This window comes from Lytechinus pictus, chromosome 2 (genome assembly GCF_037042905.1).
Source record: "Lytechinus pictus isolate F3 Inbred chromosome 2, Lp3.0, whole genome shotgun sequence".
NCBI classification, from domain to species: domain Eukaryota; kingdom Metazoa; phylum Echinodermata; class Echinoidea; order Temnopleuroida; family Toxopneustidae; genus Lytechinus; species Lytechinus pictus.
Window position 1 is genome coordinate 53,449,672 of NC_087246.1, and position 21,682 is coordinate 53,471,353.

General features: G+C 35.3%; 1 protein-coding gene across 1 annotated transcript in view; it reads left to right on the forward strand.

The window, feature by feature from the left end:
* The first annotated feature begins 4,909 nt into the window (after positions 1–4,909).
* The window catches only part of LOC129277662 (exocyst complex component 2-like), a 34,095-nt gene continuing 17,322 nt past the window's right edge, over positions 4,910–21,682 (forward strand). Inside the window, exons 1-17 of the mRNA XM_064095156.1 lie at positions 4,910–5,018; positions 6,294–6,439; positions 7,687–7,857; positions 8,362–8,497; positions 9,260–9,300; positions 9,818–9,887; positions 11,740–11,867; positions 12,497–12,685; positions 13,913–14,058; positions 14,822–14,903; positions 15,674–15,776; positions 16,580–16,692; positions 17,988–18,062; positions 18,328–18,366; positions 18,909–19,036; positions 20,363–20,413; positions 20,638–20,810. Coding sequence (XP_063951226.1) covers positions 6,316–6,439; positions 7,687–7,857; positions 8,362–8,497; positions 9,260–9,300; positions 9,818–9,887; positions 11,740–11,867; positions 12,497–12,685; positions 13,913–14,058; positions 14,822–14,903; positions 15,674–15,776; positions 16,580–16,692; positions 17,988–18,062; positions 18,328–18,366; positions 18,909–19,036; positions 20,363–20,413; positions 20,638–20,810 — 1,769 coding nt within the window. The 5' untranslated portion in view covers positions 4,910–5,018; positions 6,294–6,315. The remainder of the gene's footprint in view (positions 5,019–6,293; positions 6,440–7,686; positions 7,858–8,361; positions 8,498–9,259; positions 9,301–9,817; positions 9,888–11,739; positions 11,868–12,496; positions 12,686–13,912; positions 14,059–14,821; positions 14,904–15,673; positions 15,777–16,579; positions 16,693–17,987; positions 18,063–18,327; positions 18,367–18,908; positions 19,037–20,362; positions 20,414–20,637; positions 20,811–21,682) is intronic.

Sequence of the window (21,682 nt, forward strand, 5' to 3'; positions counted from 1 at the left end):
GGAAGCAGCCGCCAGGGCCTCGACAAGAGGCTAGTGCCCCCATTTTGACAGTCATAGCCTAAAATTTTTTAATGTAAATTTTGTCTTCAATTTTCGCTTCGTTCGGGAAGCAGCCGCCAGGGCCTCGACAAGAGGCTAGTGCCCCCCCTTTTGACAGTCATAGCCTAAATTTTTTTCATGTAAATTTTGTCTTCATTCACATTTTTGCTTGTATTTTTTTTCGAGTGAAAATGTGCCCCTTCCCTTTTGGAAAATCCTGGATCCGCCTCAGGGGGCCGCGGTAGGGGGAGCTATAGGTGCAAAAATAATCACAATCAGATGGTTAGTTAAAATTTTACACTTTTGTACAAGGTTTTTGGAAAAAATGACCCTTTTGACTGTTCAAAAATATTCGATGGTGAATGTTGCAAAATTTGTTTAATTTTTTTATCATTAAGCTAGACCGAAACATCTTTATATTTCTGTCATCAGGGATATGATCCACGTAGCTGAGACTTCGTCTGGCTCCACGGCATCCTCTCCTATACATGTATAGCAGGAAGACTAAAATAAATCAGAAAGTGTTTTCAGTCTTTCATTAGGCCTATCACACACATGGGCGTAAATCCGGGGGGGGGATAAGGGATACTCCCCCCACACTTTTCGGAGAGGGCCTGTACAATCACCCCCGGCCTTTTAAAGACCGACAGAAACGATATTTTTTTAAAATCATCAAATGATTAATACTGATGTTAATGCGTTGATTCATCTTTAAATGCTTATAAATTTGCTCAATTTTGCATTCAAAATTTCTCGCGCGGTCGCTCCGCTCCGAACATCCTTTGAATACACTGGCGTGAATGGGGGCGGGGGTCAATCTATCCTAGCATCTTTGTGGAAGCGGGGGATAAATAAAGTACAAAAATATAGGTATATGCTCTATATTGCAATGAGTTTCTGATGACATTGACCAAATCAATGCCGTTTATAAAACACAGAGGCAAGAAAAAGGACAGCAATATTTCCCACACACTTTACAATTTCATCCGTTTATAATTAGACTATATATCACATTAATTCCATAACAATCTAATAAATGTTTCAAATATTGCATAACCTCACAATATAATCTTGAAGATTATTCAAAATCTTTCCTTTCCGCAATTTATTTCTTTATATTTGCACCACTGTGCTATTACCACATTTTTGGAAGTTTATACTGTGGTCTGTGATGACCTAAAATCATGTCATAAAAGCACCCTTATTCCCGATAATAATAATTCCCTTTTTCATTCTCATCTCATCTTTAACCAGTGAGCAAATGGATTTTCATTGAAAAAAGATGGACTGTTAATACTTATTTGCTATTTATATTTCTCTTTCCTTTTCTTCTCCATATTCATTGATACCGGTAATTTACCTTTATAATATATCCTATTTATACTGTATGCGCATCACTTTAAACCAGGGGCGTCGATCCATTTTTCAGATTGGGGGGGGGGGGCAAAATCATGAATCAACTTTCCAAAGGCGCTCGATCACACAAAACAAACTGGACTCAAACACACACACACACACACACATATGCCTATATGTATATATATATAGATTATATATATATATATATACACACACACACACACATCTCACCAACAAATTAAATTTTAAAAAATTTAAAAAATAATAGATGCGAGCACGAAGCGCGAGCTGAAAATTTTGATCTAAAAAAAGAGTTTTTAATAAAGAACAAGAAATATATCCAACAAAAGATTATTGCAAATCGAAGTGGGAGTTCTTTTGAGGGATAGAACTGAAAACTGGACATTCTATTCACCTATTCAATCATGAAAAGTATGGGTTTTGCTACAGAAATGATGCGAGCGCGAAGCGCGAGCTGAAATTTTTTTACATTCTAATCTGAAAACCGGACATTTTGAGCACGATTTTAGATGAAGAACGAGTTGTGTATCTCAATCTCGCTTGCTGATTTCTGTGTAACATTACAATCTTATTTTATTTTTTGCACATGCGGAATTATTGGGGGGGGGGGCAAAACGATATGTTTGCCCCCCCCAATATTTTCATTGGTGGGGCGGTTGCCCCCCCTGCCCCCCCCCCCCATGATCGACGTCTCTGCTTTAAACGACTGTAGCAACTTTTCAAGGCACGCCCATATACGCCCACTCGCTGCATTTCTACCATAATTACACATCCCATGAAATACGATTTCGGTCATCATTATTCCAACTATATGAAAATTTGCTCGCTGGCCTCGCGCGCACGCATTTGCTGTACATCATTTCTTTATAATATCCTAACAAATCTAGGGTTCATAAAGCTGTTCGTAAGTTAAGAGCGACTTTAAGAACGACTGGTGATCCTTTTTTATCAGGGGCCGCGGAACGGTTTTCAAAGTGAGGGGGGGGGGGGCTGAGCCAAAAGTGGGGGGGGGGGAGGCTGACCATGCAAAAACTCACAATCCTATGGTCATTTTTACGTTTTTGTACACGGTTTTTGAAAAAAGTGGGGGGGGGGGGGGGGCTGAAGCCCCACCAGCCCCCCCCCCCCCGCTTCCGCAGCCCCTGCTTATATGGCAAATGATATTCACCATTAGATGTTCACTGGTGATTATTAAGAGCAAAAGAAAGGTTCACCAGTCATGCGTAAAGTCACTCTTCTTAAAGGAATGGTCCGGGCTGAAAGTATTTATACATAAATAATGAGCAAAATGCCGAAAATTTCATCAAAATCGGATAGCAAATAACAAAGTTATTGAATCTGAAAGTTTAGCAATATTTTGTAAAAACAGTCATCATGAATATTCATTAGGTGGGCTGATGGGGCTGATGATGTCACATCTCCACTTGTTCTTTTGTATTTTATTATATGAAATTAGATTTATTCAAATTTTTTCCTCCAAGAACTAGAAAAATTGGATTGAGAACTGATTTAGTGCATTAGATATTTATTACTGCAACTTATTTCATTATAAGGGAGACATATTATTCACACAAGTATGAAATAATTGAAAAAATATGATTTTATGTTATAACATAAGAAAAATGGAAAGTGGGGATGTGACATCATTAGCCCACCTAATGAACATTCATGACGACTGTTTCACAAAATATTGCTAAACTTTAAACTTCAATAACTTTATTATTTGTTATCCGATTTTGATGAAATTTTCGGCATTTTGCTCAGTGAATTCTACTCTATATATTTTCAGCCCGGCCCATCCCTTTAACTTACGAACAGCCAGCGGCGTAACAGGGGTCGGTGGCCAGGGGGGGCAAGAGCCAAAAATTTCCCGGTCACATCATGGTATGAACAGGCGTAATTGTGTAATGAGGGGACTATTTTGAGAAGGCCAGATATTGCGTATCGAGCAAAATTTATCTTTAAAAAAAATTGCGAGCGAGCGAAGCGAGCGAGAAAAAATTTTGACCTTTTTAATACGAAAATCCAATTTTGTGATAGATTTTGACATGATATCCAATGAATAATAATTTAACTCTTCTCTCTTTAGATTCCTTTTTTTTTGGTCTGTACGCCACTGTGAACTGTGGGCGCAGTATAGCACATGTGCTAAAAAGCTGCTTTACATAAGTCCCGAGCGAGCGAAGCGAGCGAGAAAAAAATCACCTTTTCATGAGAATCTAACTCTGAGCTATTTTTTGACATTATATTCAGTAAATAAAATCATATCATACACTTTTCCCTTTGCTTTTCTTTCCTCCTTCTTTTGTTCTTGTTTGTAGAACTTTTTGGGGCCATGACCCAACCATTCCATACGCAGTGCTGCGCGGTTGGGGTCCGGGGCGGAGCCCCCCGGAACTTCTTGATATCAAAGCCATTTAAACCTCGCAGATTGCCGCTATTTTAATCAAATCGCGGGCATATACAGAATATAGCTTTTACACAACACATTTATTCAACCCAGTTGCGCAAAAGTCGCCAGCGTGCAAAGCGAGCTGGGAAAAAAAATTCCTATTGAAATTAAATTCTAATTATGTGATAGATTTTTCCATTATATTCAGCAAATAACACATTTCATTGTTTCCATTCATTTCATTAAACGTTGTCTCCCATAATTTCTTTTATTTCCTCTTGGGTGTGGAACCAAGACCCCCCCCCCCCCCGCGCCTGTATGCCAGTGATTGAAATTGATTGAACGGGGGGGGGGGGGCGTTATAGAGCCAATTGAAGGTTATAAATGAAGAGCCCCTACTGCGTGGGGTCTGGGGCAAAGCCCCGGTAGCTTATTTGCATAAAATTTAGCAAGCTTATAGCACAATGTTGTACGCAGTTCATCTTTCTTTCCGCTCTTTAATTTCAATCATCGGCAGCCCGGTCGTGTTATGTTTTTTTTTTCTTGTCCCTTTTCTTTGTTTTCCAATTGAGCTTTTGATTAATTACATTCTACCTTCGTTTCCCGCTATTATTTGCCATTTTGTCATCTTTTAATTTATTTCCCACCGTGTTATTGCATTACATAGGCCTATTTCGGAATGATTTGTTCTTTCTCAAATGTTCTTCTTTCGTAGATTTTCCCGCTTTCCTTCCTTTTCCATGAAAAAAAGAGTTTTTTCTTTTCACTTTTCCCTTTCCCTTTCCTTTTCCTCCTTTCCTTTTCCCCTTTCCTTCCCCTTTCCCTTTCTTTCTTTCTCTCTCCTTTTTTCTTTTTCCCGTTTTTCTTTTCTTTTCCCGGTGAAATCCGCCAGGGGGGGCAGCTTGCCCCCCCTGCCCCCCGCCTGTTACGCCACTGCGAACAGCTTTATGAAACACCCACCATTGGTTTTATATAATGTACACATTAGTATATGCATACGTAGGCCTATACATGGCCCGTGATGTTATAACTACTTTCACAAGGTTTTTGGACATCATCATAATTATTGCTATCGACCCCCCCCCCCCCCCCCCCCCCACTGCTCGCAGCTAGCTAAACAAAACAACGACAACATTACCCTACGGTACGGTACTTCCGGGGAAAAGGGCCGAGTACAGTTCAAAGGCGGACAATCATAGTTCATATTGTAAGTGATTTTGTCGATGGCCTACATAGTCTCTATTGTTTGTATAGTCTTTTAGTACTCATTCTTAATTAATTTCATGTATCCATGCTTATGGACAACAGTCATTGACAGTTTGTCTCCTTCGAAAGTTCGAGTTCGACTCTGCGAAGCGAGACTCGCACAGATAGCGGTAGCTGGCTTATGTCGCGTTAGTGATATCGCTTATGTGCTATTCGAATACATGTATCAAGGAATCGTGATATTTTATATTGGCATGTGTGCTTAAGAAATTACGTACGTCTATAATAGGAATGACTTTTCAAATTTGCCACTGGCTGTTTACCAACCATTATCTTGATCTGATGACCTTTAATTTGTACCTCAACCTGTGATGAATTCTATAACTGTAATTTACTAGACCTGAATATTTACTGTGTAACAATCCCTTGCCTTGTATTTCTTTTTATTTTTTAATTTGGTTTCTGATTTGGGGGCGCCAGTAAATGCAGTTTCGACTTTCGCACCGGCCGAGTTTGATTTAATTTTTTTTTTGACTTTGTCTTTGAGAGAATTTCCCCACCAGTGATTGTTTGTAAATGTTATAGCATAATAGCAAGACTCTCAATCACATTTCAAGAAATTCATGGTCAATATACCCACTGCTTTTCAGAATATCACGATCAGGAACAACTGTATTTCGCCGGGGGGGGGGGGGGGGGTAGCCTGGTGGTTCCTGGAGAGTAAAAGTCATTTATTGACGTAGGCTTACTCTCACAGAGCCTGGGACGGCATGCCATTGCTTTACACATACCGATGAATTGGGCAACAATCATGACAATAATGTTGCTCCAAAATAGTTGTTTTCTTTAAGGTTTTGAGCCCAAACTTATGTAAATGGGCTAAAATACATTATGTAAGCATTTGGCACTAAATAGACATATTTTGATCAAATTAAACAGAAATAATAGAAAATATTTTAAGTAGAGAGGCATTTACTTACAGTCTGTTATTGCCATCTTGCTGTCTTTGTTATCGCGTAGCCTAGCTACAAAGACGCGTATAGAGGGCAACAATATCATGAGCAGTGCCAACTTTAATTTTAAAAAATACTTGCATCGCCCGATAAATATCATGAATCGTAAAATACTTGCATCGACCGATAAATATCATGAAATACAGTTCATGACTGCATTCAGTCTCCACCTGAGAACATTCATAGCCCACCAGTAAGCCACAGACAAGCAGTTAACTTAAACTCCTGCTTTAGAAGAAGTGTATTTGCTTTTCTTTATACAGTTTGCTGTAGGCAGTGAGAAGGATGCAGTCCAGGAAGTTTCGAGACCCTCCTAAGGTGACAGGACTGTCCCCCAAGGAGGGCCCACCAGGAACCAAACTCACCATCAGAGGTGAAAACCTAGGGATCAATGAAAAGGACGTCTTCAGTGAGTTCATTCCTTCATTATAAACAAATATTTGCCCTGACCTGATCAGGGATAATAGAACATTTGGATTGGGGCTTGTTTAAAAAGTACCGGTAGGTCTTATCGCCAACAGAATTCTCAATTGTTCAATAAGCATCACCACCAACTCTGCAATTTTTTCAAGCATGCTTTTTTTAGGAGAATTTCATGGTTAAAAAACTAGTATGAGTGTTAAGCAATGTTTTTTTTTTTTATATAAAGTTTAGTTATGATTGTAAACGTGTGTTCAAAGCTGAAGGAATAAAGTTGCAGCAAACAAGGAATTCATGAGAAAGCCTTTAAAATGGAAGTTAATTTTCACCATGTAGGCCTATCATTGTAGATCTAAATCAGGGGGCCGTTTTATAAAGCGGTTCCTAAGTTAAGAGTGACCTTAAGAACGACTGATGAACCTTTTTTTGTGGTAAATTATATTCACCATTAAATGTTTGTTGGCGATTATTATATCACGCATAAGTAAGTTTCACCAGTCATTCTTTTAAAGTCGCTTTTATGAAACACCCACCAGGTTCAGTTATGTAAACCTAACTCTGTGAAATCTAAGCTGAAAAATTATTACACTGGAGATTGCTAACACAGATAAGCACATGTGGGACAGTGTATTTTCATTGCTTGGAAAAAAAAGAATTGAAATCTGGTTGGATTGCCATGCTTATTTTGCAAATATCTCAGCATTTAAACATTTTTTCCAGAATATTTTGTTGAATAGTATCTGTGCTCTGTAATTCTATATTGTTATTATTTGGCACATATATATATCTCTTTTTTAAAACATATATTTGGGTGGTCATTTTAATGGATGCTGTTTGAGATTGTTGGCTCAATTGGCATTTACATTTAGATGATTTTTTTAAAGTTTTAATTTATGGTTGAATCTTCCATTCAGTCACCTCTGGTGTATAATTATTTACAAAATTAGAATATGAGTGTTAATTGAATTAAGACATTACATCAGGGGACTAGCATTGTTGTTCAACCTTTCTCATGTTTATGGATCTGCCAATATACTGTTTGCCGAGTCAATGTTATTTTTCTAGTCTAGTGAATCTCATAGACTTGCATGTAGAAAAATCAAATGTTGGGACAGCTTATTGTTAAGGACCACATTCATTACTGGCCTGCTTTATAGTTCAGTGCATAATGGAGATATTATCATTTTCAGTTTATGCATTCATTATCATGTGTGTATTTGGTGTGATCTTTTTCAGGTATCATAGTATGTGGAGTCAACATCACACTCCTAGCCGAATGGATCTCACCCAGTAAGATTATCTGTAGAACAACCAATTGTAAAGGCCCTGGTGATGTCATAGTATCCACCAAGTCCGGAGGCATCGGCACTTCCACGGTCAAGTTCAGAGGACTCCAATTCTTACCAAGTAAGTCAGAGATTGGAAATTTACCCATTGTCATATTCATGTAATGACTGACTATGCTTTGTCTGAGCAGGGGCCGTTTCATAAAGCTGTTCGTATGTTAAGAGCGACTTTAAGAACGACTGGTGATCCTTTCTTGTGGTAAATTATATGTTCATTGGTGATTACTTAGCGTGTAAGAAATGTTCACCAGTCGTTCTTAAGGTCACTCTAACAAACAGCTTTATGAAACACCCACCTGAACAGTAGAAAGAAAAATCAAATATGGCATTGTATTATTAACTGCCATCATAATTGGTCCTACTGAGATACTTGGGCTCTGATAATGGGAAGATGTTTTTGGTTTGGGGAATGGGTCAAGTTTGTAACAGATTGTATACAGTATATCTGGCTCTTTGTTGATTTCTTCAGAAGGAATTGAAGAGGAAATTTAAAGAAGGATGATTAATTGACTTTTCGTGTTTACTTATGATAATTCTGTTTTTCCTGACTCTGTTCCCTCTTCAGATCCCCTTCAAGATTCAGCCATTTGGGTTGATGAATCATCATTGTTTGAGAGAAGACTAAACAGCATAAGTCGACCATCATCACCCCTTCAATCAGGAAGAGAAGATCCTCTGGGTCTACCCATGGAACACACTCCGTAAGCACACTCTTCTTCAATCTTTCAATCTGCAAGAGAGAACTAGTAATGAATGAATGAATTAATATATTTATCCAATGCAATGATAATAACCATTTTACAGCCAATCAATTATGAAATTCCTAGAAAAGCAAGGATAGTAGGAACCAGAAAATAGCATGAATGCTGAATGCTAGTCAATTCTGGCCCCTTGTAGTTTAGGCAGATAAAACATGTGTTTCTTAACTTGTTAGTTAAGAATGAACAATCGTGTGTCTGCTAAATATACTCTGTAAAATATAAACAATGCCTACATATCAATTTAACAAAAACTAACATTATTTACATACAAAAGATATATAACAGAGAAAAATAATATTGGATAGTTGTTGGATTAGGTATTCTATTCAACCAATTGAATTTTCACATTCACTTGTACAGGTGTTAGACAGGTCCAATGTGACTCTATGTTTGAGCGTAAATGATATTTTTCTACTCATTAAAGTCATATATACTGATATACCTGTAATTTTCTACCTTTTTTCGCATTGGTGTGCTTTTAGAAACTATTTCACCTTTTGATCATATGCAACTATATGAATTTCTTATTTTTGATGGAACATTTTGAAGGGATCGAGTGATAGTCTAGTGATTGGGTATCCTTAAATTTCTTTACAGTTTTTCTAAGTGTGGCATGATGATCATATTTGCACATTGATGTTTTCCCTTTATTATCTATTCATAACTGACATTGATGCATGTTGTTTGAATTATTTGAACCAGGCAACTTTCTGATGAAGAAGCTCACCAAATGTTTCCTAAAGGTATGTTATTTATTTTTGAACTGATGACTTATTTTATGACAATGTAATTCATCCTAAACACAGACCCATATGTATAAGTAATGGCTTGAATCAGTCTTAAAGTGTTTGTTAGTTTATCAACAAAAAGATATGAATTTGATGCAGTGATGGTTACTTCAAATTTGATTATTAAGTAGAATAGGTGATGTTTCATTTGTACATGTTATATTGAGTTCATATATACTTAGGTTACTAGAAGTTCAAACAATAAAAGAGATGAAAAATTTCTCAGCCTTTTGGTTTTCTGGTTACAAGGAAATAGCTAATGAAGATTTACCACGTAACAAAATTCAGTAAATGTTCCGTTGCTTTTGTTTATTATTGTTGTAAGTATGACTGTGTTTTGACCCTGTAATTTGAATACCATGAAAGATAGTTGAGTTGTTTGTGACAGAACAGAAAGCTTACTGGCTCACGTCTAAGCATTTCTTCTAAATAAATTTTTGTCTCTCTTAAAAACAAATTTGTATAAATCCAGGGAGTAGCAACTTAGCACACAGGAATTTTGAACCAGCTCTATATCTCATTGAAAGTCACAGTAGTACCAGGTACGTATTGAAATAAATTACTGTGTGTATAACAAATATATAGTTCCAAATACAATATCACAAGAATACCAAAGTATCAAAATTACAATTTTAAGTGATAGTATCTGTGTATGTAAAATGTTTGAAATTATTTAGAATTGATCAACTACAATTCATCATAAAATTTGACTGATAAATTCAGCCATCATTAGGATCTTACTATTTAAATAATTTTGGACTTTGAAAACTAAATGGACAAGTACAGAAGAGAGATATTTTCATCTAAAATATTGGACTTTAGTGATAATCAGTGGCTTGTAACGCAGAGCTTAGCAGTGATCGTACAGTTGTCTTGTGAGATTGATTTCATGCAATATTCAATGAATTTAAAGGAGGAGTGAACTGTGTGTGGTCTCTCATTGACTGTGTGTTATAAATACATAGTCTTAAAATATACGTTTTCAGATATCTACTAATACTACAGAGAAAAAATTGACCTATAATTGTATTTGTGTAGAGAAACTCAAATGTTTTGAGAGGAAAAGTAATTGTTTTGCTATTTGGTAACATAATTATTGCGGTATAAATGTATTGAGTAGTCAGTTAGCATGTTATCATTCAAGTGGGTCTATATTACTAAACTACACTAGCATTATGGGTCAGGAAATTGGCCAGGTATGAGTAGTTGAGGACTCGAGATGGCGCTATTGGTTCATATCTGCTTTAAGCTCTGAAAATTTGCCTTACGATCAGGGGCAAAGCTTTATGGGGCCCTAGTTTCCTCCAGTTGAGGCCAGAAGTTTACATACACCCAGGAAATGCAAAGAAAGTTGACACTTGCCAAACATCATAAAATTTACTGTATCTTAAAAAATATTTGTGCTATCATGATGAATTTGATATCAAACAAATCAGTATGTCATGCCCCTTCATCACATTGCTTTGTCATCGGAGCTGAAAAATATTTAGGTGTTATTTTCTGTGAACAATCTTCATATTTTAGACAAATTAAGAATAAAAACTTGACAAAAACATTTCATATTTGTGCTAGTTACTTTTCAACACAAACATTTAAGATTACACTTTTTTGTAGTTTTGGTATGAATGTTACTTTTTTTTCTTTGAAGAAAATTCCACCTTAAATATACTTTAATCCCTACGGCATTCCCATTATGTGAAAGAGCTTGATGTGAAAGAGCTTGATACACTCTTTCATTTGATACCAAATTCATCATGGTCGTATTTATATTTCTGAAGATATAGTAAATTTTATGGTGTTTGGCAAGCGAACAAATTTCACTGAATTCCGTGGATTATTGTTTCATTTGTCACCAAGAAAACTAATTTCTGCACTGTTTTCCTCATCACTCTTACCTCCTTCCTCATCCTCCACTATTCCTGTCAAAGATTATCCTTAGATCAGATACATAGGAAATATTAAAATGAACACTAAGTGCTATCAGGGCCCCATCTTACAAAGAGTTGCGATTGATGTGATCAACCTCAGCTATATGGAAATCCATCAATGTCATAATTTTTTGTACGGGAAATTTGCACAATGTCCTTTGTAAACAAAGAGAAGCACACTGAATTTTCAAGAAAACGAGAGATGTATAAACACATACATCGTATCTAGAAAATATTTTGAACAAACATGGATTTTAGATGTTGACGTTGCTGGCTTTCCATAGTGGTGGTTGATTGGATCAATCGCAACTGTTTTTAACTGACTGGGCCCTTGTCTTGTTATGTAATTGCCTCTTTAACTCTGTTTAACTCTGGTCGCATAGATTGGTATTTTCCTAACATAGAATGATAGTTTCAGAGTGTAATGTAGCCTACATCATGATTATTTTTGTTTCTTTCTTTCTAGCTTTGGAGATCTTAAGAAAGGTTTGGAGCATTTGAAGAGACAGTCATCGGGTCTGAAGACTGAAGGACCACAGACATTCATCAAATCAAACCTGGGTACCTTCATGAATTGTCAGGACATTCTAGCAAGTAAGAAATGTTATTTCCTAAACTCAAATTTTGGGGTAATCTTTGTATTTCATCTGATGCATACTATCTGATGCATACACAAAATAATGTTTTTGTTCAACTTTTCCTTGCTTTTAGTATTAAAGTTGTAAAGGACCTTGGTTGAAAGTAATCCTGAGTATAGGTGGTATTCTGTAAATTATTGTATATTTCAACCTATTTCAGTTTACATCGCAGTCATAAATAGGGTACACTATTCACTTATATTACATTTTTGACGTATGCACTGGGCCATGGGCACAATTTTGCACAGTGCAAAACAATCACAAGACAGTGTATTCCTCATATGACAAGTCAAAGAGTAAAAATGCAGTTGGCTACAATGATTTACATAGTTAACTTTCATATTTTCCATTTGATAATTTTGTACATTTGATGCTGTAAATATGTAATATCTCTCGGTCATGTTGTTTAATAGCACTTTGTTCTTGGTTGTTTGGACCAGAGTCTGTGTTTAAACCAGTCATTTTTTTGCACTTATTAGAAACCAAAAGTAATTTTAAAGAAAGTGAAAGAGTATTCAAGATGTCGATACCATACTGTGGAATTATTATTATTTTTCTTTATTGTACTTTTTTCTTCTAAATCAGCTATTCATGGAGACCTGTGTAGGCATGAGAACATAGGCGATCGGTTGAAAGCATCCCCCGGGGAGGAATCTATCGAGGTAGACGGAGGAGATGAAGGGAAGGAAGAGGATGAGATGGAGATGAACGGAGAGGGAGATGGAGGCCAAGAGAAGGCTGTCACTCTGCAGAAGATTGAGGACTTGCTTATCAGTGAGTTTGTGCTAAAACTTTTTCTCTATTTACCTAAAAAAGATTGAGAGCCTAATGGCCCAAATTCACAAAGGTGGTTTTGAAAATGTATGAATTGTTCTTTAAAAAAAATAGGTATTCGCCAGTGTAATCCAAATGATTCAGTTTGTATGGATTAAGACCTGTGTTGTAAAAATTTTGTGATGTAACACTATTGATGATTTTCTGCTGGCGATCATAACTGATTGATTCTAATTGGATTACAGAAGGAAATTAAGAAATGTTGATACTTGATATGTTTGTTGATTAAATAGAAATACCTTGTTGATCACATTTTATTAAGTGGAATGTGAGAAACTGCAATCTCTTATTTAATCCATATAACACAATTACATATTTGTGACCAGCCACCCCCAAAACAACAATAAGTCACTAGGAGAGGTTCTCTGTAAATAACCAAATTAGTAATTTGGTTTTCAAGAGGTGAAAATTAAAATAAATAGCTTATCTGAAAGAGTCATTCTTCTTCTTCACACTGCTAGAATGTCAAGAGGTAAAGTTAAATGGAACACAAGATACAAGAGCTTCTTTGAGACAGGTTTTTGTGAACTGCTTGGAAGTTTCACCAAAATTGCAGTGTGCACATCTCATTCTTGAGTGAGCCCCAAATTTAAAATCTTGTTTTCTCCTTATTTTTGGAAGCTCTCACTTAGTTTCTTCTGCATTCAGTCAAGTATTTGTGTGGGTTATTCCTGATGAATTTTGACATGTTATATATTATTTCAAAGCTTAGGATGTGCTGTTTCAAACTCAATAAAATTATCAAAATTCATTTTTGGCGACATTTTGGGGTGGCTGGTCACATTTGTGATTCCTAGGCTGTATTGTTCTGGGCCTTGTCTTACAAGGAGTTGCGATTGATCCGATCAACCTCAACTATGGAAAGCCAGCAACACCCACATCTAAAATGCATTTTAGTTCAAAATGTTTTCTAGATATTATGTATATTCATTGTTTTCTTGACAATTTGGTGTGTTCGCCTTTGTTTACAAAGGACATTTTGCAAATTTCCTAAAGAAAAAGTTATGACACTGATGGATTTCCATAGAGTTACAATTGATTGGATTAATCGTAACTCTTTGTAAGACGGGGCCCTGATTGCTCTTCTGTTTATAGTACAGCTCACTGTAAAAAATGAGAATACATAATTATGCAGATGAATTATTTCTTTTCTTTTTCCCTATTCAGAGGGCAATGAGAACGCTCAGAAGATATTCCAGAGTGTGTTACATCGTAAAGACCGAGCAGACTCCACCAGGAATGCCCTCAACGTTCTCAATAGATTCAAGTTTCTCTTTCATCTTCCAATCACAATTGAGAGAAACATCAAGAAGGTAGGAATGATTAACCAACGATAATTGACATATATATGGTATTCACTCCACTTCCTTGTATGAATACCTTAGCTTGTCAATACCAGTCCACTGTTTAGTAATTCATGATATAAAATACAGTTATGGCTTATTCATAATTCATTTAAAGTAAAAATCAATTTTCTGAACAGAAGAAGAGTAAAAACATTTGTTTGCTAGACTTTGTACTATAGGCCTTTATGGCAAGTGATGTTGAGAGATACATTTGTTTCCTAATTTTTCTTGAAATCTAGGCAGATACTTCTTTTTTAAAATGGTTAAAGGACAAGTCCACCTCAACAAAAAGTTGATTTGAATAGAAAGAAAAAAAATCCAACATGCATAACACTGACAATTTTATCAAAATTGGATGTAAAATAAGAAAGTTATGACATTTTAAAGTTTCGCCTAATTCTACAAAACAGTTGTATGCACATCCAGGTCGACTTTGCATCCGACTTTGATGAAATTTTCAGCGTTGTGCTAGTTTGATTTTTCTCTATTTATTTTAAATCAACATTTTTCTGGGGTGGACTTGACCTTTAAGAAACAATGTGCCTATATCATTAACCCAGTTTTCATTAAAAACCGGATCCAGTTCCTATTAGAACTTAACTTATATGTGCATGGGTGTTCTTGTGTTGATTTCTTGAGATGACAAGTTATACCAATTCGAAAGTATTTCCTTTAATTTAATTTCATCTCAATAATCCCTTTCGGTTTGACATTTTTTTTTGTAATGCAGGGAGACTATGAAGTTGTTATCAATGATTATGAGAGAGCTCGACAGCTATTCTCTAATACACAGGTATCAACTTTTAAGAAAGGTGGGTATCACGGTCATGGTCATGAAATTGTTATTCATATTATAGAGCTCAAATATTGTTCATACACAAGCCACATTATGAAGTATATTTTGTGCTGATGTTATAATATGCTGAACAAGTTTTAAAAATCTATCTTCTATTTTCATCACCCATTTAATAGTTTGATTTAGCATTCTTTTGCTTGCAATAGTTGGCCTCTGCACTATTTAAATTACTTATCTTATGCTTACAGTATTGTATTTCTGTCCATTTTGAGTCGAGCATAAAATCATTTGTAACTAATTTATGATACACCCCATACATGAACAGTTTAAAGTATAAATATAATATATATAATATAATATAATATAATATGATATGATATGATATGATATGATAGATATGATATGATATGATATGATATGATATGATATGATATGATATGATATGATATGATATGATATGATATGATATGATATGATATGATATGATATGATATGATATGATATGATATGATATGATATGATATGATATGATATGATATAATATAATATATTATGCTATTATATATAATATAATATATATAATAAGTAATTATAATTGTCTGAAATCTTCTCATACCCATTCACTATTGAAAGTACAGTATTGAAGACTACATACATGTATCATTATAACAAAGGATGTCATGCCAATTAATCAAACCTATAGCGACATACCATTTAATCCTTGAAAAATACTTTGCAATGATATATACATCATCTTGAATTACCTGTTTACTCTTTGGTTTGCAGTGTATGATGAAGTTGAGAATAGGATACGTGAATTACAGGTCCAGCTGCATGAAAAACTCATGGAACTTCCAACACCTTTAGACGAACAGAAGAGGCTCATAAGGTAATATTGTCTTTCACATGTAACTTCTTTCTGTATTGTGGATAGCACAACTTTTTGAAGTTTGAAAATTCTGTTCCTTTAATATTATTGATTTGTGTCAGATGTGAATATTTATGTCTAGGACGACCTCAAATGTCATCACCTGAAAGATGTCATCAGGACACAAACCTCTGCATCAATTTGGAACTCCCCCTTGGATTACAGGCACACGCCACAACGCCCAGTTAAATGAATGGCTCGGGTGTATTTATATAATGTATGGACCACATTTAATTGCCTATATGCATGTATAAAACTCGATGAACCATGTTCATTGCGTCCAAAGTCATCATCATACTCCAAATCAGATGATGCAATCAAGTCAATAACTAGTTCTTTGTTTTTTTCCCCAAGTTCATACAAAAATGCTGCAGATTTCAATTTTTGAGATTTCTGATACTTCTCTGACTCCCCTAGAAAAATCCTAGCATTTATATACATTTAATTGCTGTTATTGTAACATATGCAGGGAATAATTTTCCTGATATCGCATCGCAATTTGCTCTACATTTTCGAAAGATTGCTATGCATAAAGTCTTCTGTTGAGCATATTTTTACATATGACTGTACATAACTTAGTTGAGAGCTTAATTCTCATGACCAAAAATGCTATTCAAGTTTGTAAAGCAAAATTATTCCCTGATATGACTTAATAACTGGCTTACTATTGATAAAAAAGTTAGTTTCGTTCTGCATTTTGAACAATTCCTGAAAGTTGCATATCCTTGAAGTTCTGTGACTTTGGCATATGATTGTCTTGTCAGGTACCTGGTAGAGCTAGGTGGTCCAGGAGATCCAGCCTGGGAGTGTATCGTCAATGAACACAAGTGGATCCAAGATATACTAGCAGGATGCAAGGATCAACATATCCAGATAGGTGAGCATGCCTGAGTGCAAGGTTCCGTCTTACATAGAATTGCGATTAATCTGATCATAACAACTATGGAAAGCCAGCAATGTCAACATCTTAAATACATGTTTGTTCAAAATATTTTCTAGATATGATATATTCGTATATTCACTGTTTTCTTGACAATTCAGTATGCTTCTATTTGTTTTCAAAGGACATTGTGCAAATTTCCGAAAGAAAGAATTATGACATTGACGGATTTCCATATACTTGATCGGATCAATCATAATTCTTTGTAAGATGTAGCCCAGATATAACAGTCTTCAGGCATAGGCAGTTGCCTGATTTCAGGCTCTGACATCCTCCCATTTCAAGCATTTTGTCTCGCTTGTATAGCAGAAGCAAAACATCGGCAGTGATTTTCCGATGACAGCAGCTTGGTCATCAATAGTAAATCTTAACCAGGGTTAAGTGTTTGAAGTGTCATCATAACTTAATCAATTGTAGGGTCTATTTCATGAAATTTTGAAATAATGGTAATCAACTCTCGCTCGTTAATTGGTTTGAGTTCCAGGTCACATGATCTTGGCAATCAAAAGGCTTTCTAGCTTTTAGTATTGTAGCCTATTCATTGATCATTGGTGAATGGAATTAACTCTGTCACCAGGTCCACTAGAAAGAAGCATTTACATATAATATTGAAATAGCTCATGAAGCCATTCTTTTTATGTGAACCTTTTATATTTACATCATAATGGGTGATAATTGTACATGGACACCATTGTATGGACTGCATCACTTTATCCGAAGCTTCCAACTAGTACTGATTTTCAGTAATTGGTACTGAAACACTGATGGTTTAATGCAAAATACTGATTTCTAAATTTTCAGTTTCATGTGTTGTTCTAAGGTATTTCTCTGAAAATACTGATTTCCTCACCAAAATACTGATTTTCAGCTTTAAAAATATCAAATGTTCTTGTCCGGGTTGGCAGCGCTGTTGGGTTTCTTACGATAGTATACACCTGCACAATTAAATGTAATTCGCTGTGCTGCCGAGGCTTTTCTTTCAGTAAAAACAATAAATGATTTATATAGATGGGTAAATATGGAATATAAATTATAGAAAATATTTCAGTAATGTCATGAAGTCGAAACAGCTGCAATTGAACTGCATTATGCCGGCTAGACTGCCAAGTGTGTTCTTCTTGTAAGGAAATTTACACAGTACTTCATTCTAATATAACATTTTACACAATTAGATGAGTATCACAGCAGAAGTGTTACTGGAAAGAAATATCTGTTTTCATCTTATATTTCAGATCAAAAAGGATGTGAGATTGTTGAGCCACCGAGTCATGCCTCTAAGGTCAGAGGTCATCGAAGAAACTTTTCTGGTAAGACAATCAATTTGAGATTACATAGTAACATTAGAAGAAAAAAAATTGAAACACCAAAATCAGGTCAACAATAATTATACTGAATACTTTTAAATTCAAATCATGATTATTACAAGATAACTTAGTTTTGCTGTGACATTAAAAAAAAAGAAATTGGCAATGGAATGGTGATAATTCAGGATCTGGAAATAAGACACATATTTGCCTATATCACACTCAAGTCATGTTTTTTTTATGTATTTTGTTTTTCCTTCTTCTTCAGGGTCTGGTATTCAAGTCAAATTTACATCTGATGCAAACAGTAAGTGTACCTCACTTTGTATGTTAACTATCTTTTCATATTTATTTTTTGTTATTGCTTAACTATTGATGTGTGACTCTGTTGCTGATATCAACATTTTTTTTTACTTCTTCAAAATGATACTTTATTCCTTTCATTTTTTTCTTTGATACTATCCCATCGTGCCCCCCCCCCCCCTGCAAAAGATAACGCTGTCAAATTTTCCTACTTTTTTTCTTGGCTTGCACATTTTTTTCGACTAAATTCATGATACATGGGTATAGCATCTCAATACCGTGTAACTTTTCTTTAAGCAGTGGCCAAAATTGCTAATTTTTTAAAGTGAAAGTGCAAAGAGGAAAGGAAACTTTCAGGGTCTGTGGAACAGAGTTTTCTTTAACTTCTGAAATTAACAATGCTTTTTAACCAAAATTTGGGGTTGAAAGTGGGGGTTTCAACTGCAGAACATCTGTATCATTTATTTGATATTTTTTGTTAACAGGCAGATGAAACAAACATTGTCCATGTCTCAGTTTAATTCAAGTCTGAATGTTTTTTTTCAGTGGATGGCAAGTTTTCACCCCCTCAGCAAGTGTTGTTCTTAGAAGAGCTAGCCGATAACCTTCTATCGACCTTCCCCAACCTCTGGAGGCTTGGTCAATCCTATTTCAATGCATCTGTTGTATCAGAGGTACTTGCTAGCATGGACTTGTTCAGTAATTTTCACTCAAAATTAATAGATTATTTTTCTTGTGAAAGTAAAATGATATTGATTGTAACATAAGTAGATTATAGAAGTGCAAGTATTTTCATTTATTGAAGGCTCCATTTTATAAATTAAAATTTACGTGACCAATTCATCCCTTTTTTTTTAAAGAATTGGTTTGTCTTGTGCACATCAATTTTTTTCCATCTTTAAGATTTCCTCTTCATATGCATTGTTAATTGATTTTGGAATCGTAATTGAATTGAGCTTAGTGTTTTCTCATGTTGGGGCATTGTGGTCTAGTGGTTATGACTCTTATCTATCAATCTGAAGGATGCAGGTTCAAGTCTTAGCCATGGTATGTTTTCCATCAGCAAGTAATTTACCCACACTGTGATGCACTCAACCCAGATGAGGTGAAAGGATACCCAGTAGGAAAAAAAATCCTTGATTGCTTGAGCACCTATATGGGCAGCGCAGCTAAAACTGGGATAAAAATAGTAGCATTGTTTATCCAGCTATTTTTACTATTATCATTATTCTCATGTAAATAACTGAATGTCGTTTCTTGTCGAAAAATCATTATGCTACTTTATTCTAGAACACTCAGATGATGTGTTTGTATGTTCCAGACTGCCATATATTAAAGGAGAATGAAACCCTTGAAACCAGCTGAATCCATATCAAAGAGAAAAATCAAAGAAACATATTGTTGAAAGTTTGAGGAAGATTGAATGAATAATAAGAAAGTTATGCGCATTTGAATGTCGAGATCACTAATGCCATGTAAATCCTCCCAGTGGCAATGCGACCAAGATCTGTGATGTCACACACGTACAACTCCCTCATTACTTTAGTACTTTTTTCACTTATATTCTCACTTTTATAGAGTCTATCACAAGGTGAGGTGTTCTCTTTATGAGAGGACAAGTATAGAGGTTTCACAACATTATATCATTGATGAATCGTTTGTCATATGATTAGAATGAGCAAAAAGAGATGTTTTGGGGTATATTTTCAGTGTCCAAAAGGGGAGAGTTGTTCATCTGTGACATCATAGATCTTGGTCGCATTGCCAATGGGAGGATCTCCATAGCATTAGTGATCTCGACCTTCAAATGATCATAACTCTTCTATCGCTAGTCCTATTTTACTCAAACTTTTGTTGATCTTATTCTTTAATTTTTCTGCTTTCACAAAAGCTAACTTACTCCAAGAGTTTCATTCTCCTTTAAGTAGGATTCTTTTTCTATCTTACTCTATTCTGGTGAAAGTGTTATTGTATGTTTGTTTATTCATGTGACAAAACAGGCTGGAGGCAAGTCTATGACTGTGGACTCGTCGAAGGAAGCTTCATTCACTGTGAGTATAAACTACATTTCTGCCTTTAAAAAAAATGAACATAATTACATCAATTTATGTTAGAAATCTGCACCATCCATTGATTCATATCTGAATTTTATGTGAGGGATTGGTTTGAAAATGATAAAGTTTATTAGTTCTTTAAATATGATGAACAAGTAGTTTCAAGTTTGTCAAATATGTGTTGTCCATCATTTCTTTTTTGATATTTAATTCATTTTCAGGCCATGATGACAAAGATCACTACTTACTTTGCGGACCTTGTGAGGGCGGCATTCCTTCCGGAATCACTTGAGAAGAAGAATGAGAAAGAGAGAGCTAAACTAGGAGAGTGGGGTGATAGCAAGAATGAAGTAGGGGCAGGTGCATGGCTTCCTCAGTGTGTTCGATCCATCAGGTATTTTCACTCTTGCAATTTTTCAGTTCAAGAATGCAGTGTATCATTGCAAAGCTTACCACATTTCTTGATGAGAACTATGCATTACGACTTAAATTGTTTAAATTAATGTTTATATAGAATTACCTGGAAAGATTATGAGGTTTCGCCATGTTTTGTCTCTATTTTATGTTCCAAAATCTAAATTTGATAACGAATTTTCAGTCGTTATGAGATCAAACTATTTTAGATTAGTTTTTGAAGTGCTTCTTTTTACCAAATTATTTATCTGTAACTCACAGTAGGTTGAGTTTTTGTCTAGTTATTTCTCTTTCAATCGGAGTATGACTCTTACCCCATGGAAGTCCTTAATCATTACTAGCTGATCTGAGAGTTAATTCTATGGTTACTTAAATCTTAAAGGTTCCTTCTAAGAATGTTGATAAAGCTTGAAGAACCATTTTCTTGGAATCCTGCATTCATTAATAGCTGATCTTAGGGTGCATTGTTTAGTCATTCTATTTCTCTTTCAATCCCACAGGTCTGTTCTAAGTTGCTCGATGAATCACTTCTAGAACTGCATTCATTACTGGCTGATCTTAGGATTTATTGTTCTATTTCTCTCTTTTTCATCCTACAGATCAGTTCTAAGTACCTTGATGAATCTCCAAAGTTCCGACCTCACATCTTGAAGTCCTGCACTCATTACTAAATTAACTTTTAAGGTTCCTTGTTCATTCTCTCTCCTTCTGATTAAATCCTACAGGTCTGATATTAGTACCTTGATGAATCTTGAAGTCCTGCACTCATTACTAACTTAACTCTTAAGGTTCATTGTTCATTCTCTCTCCTTCTGATTAAATCCTACAGGTCTGTTCTAAGTACCTTGATGA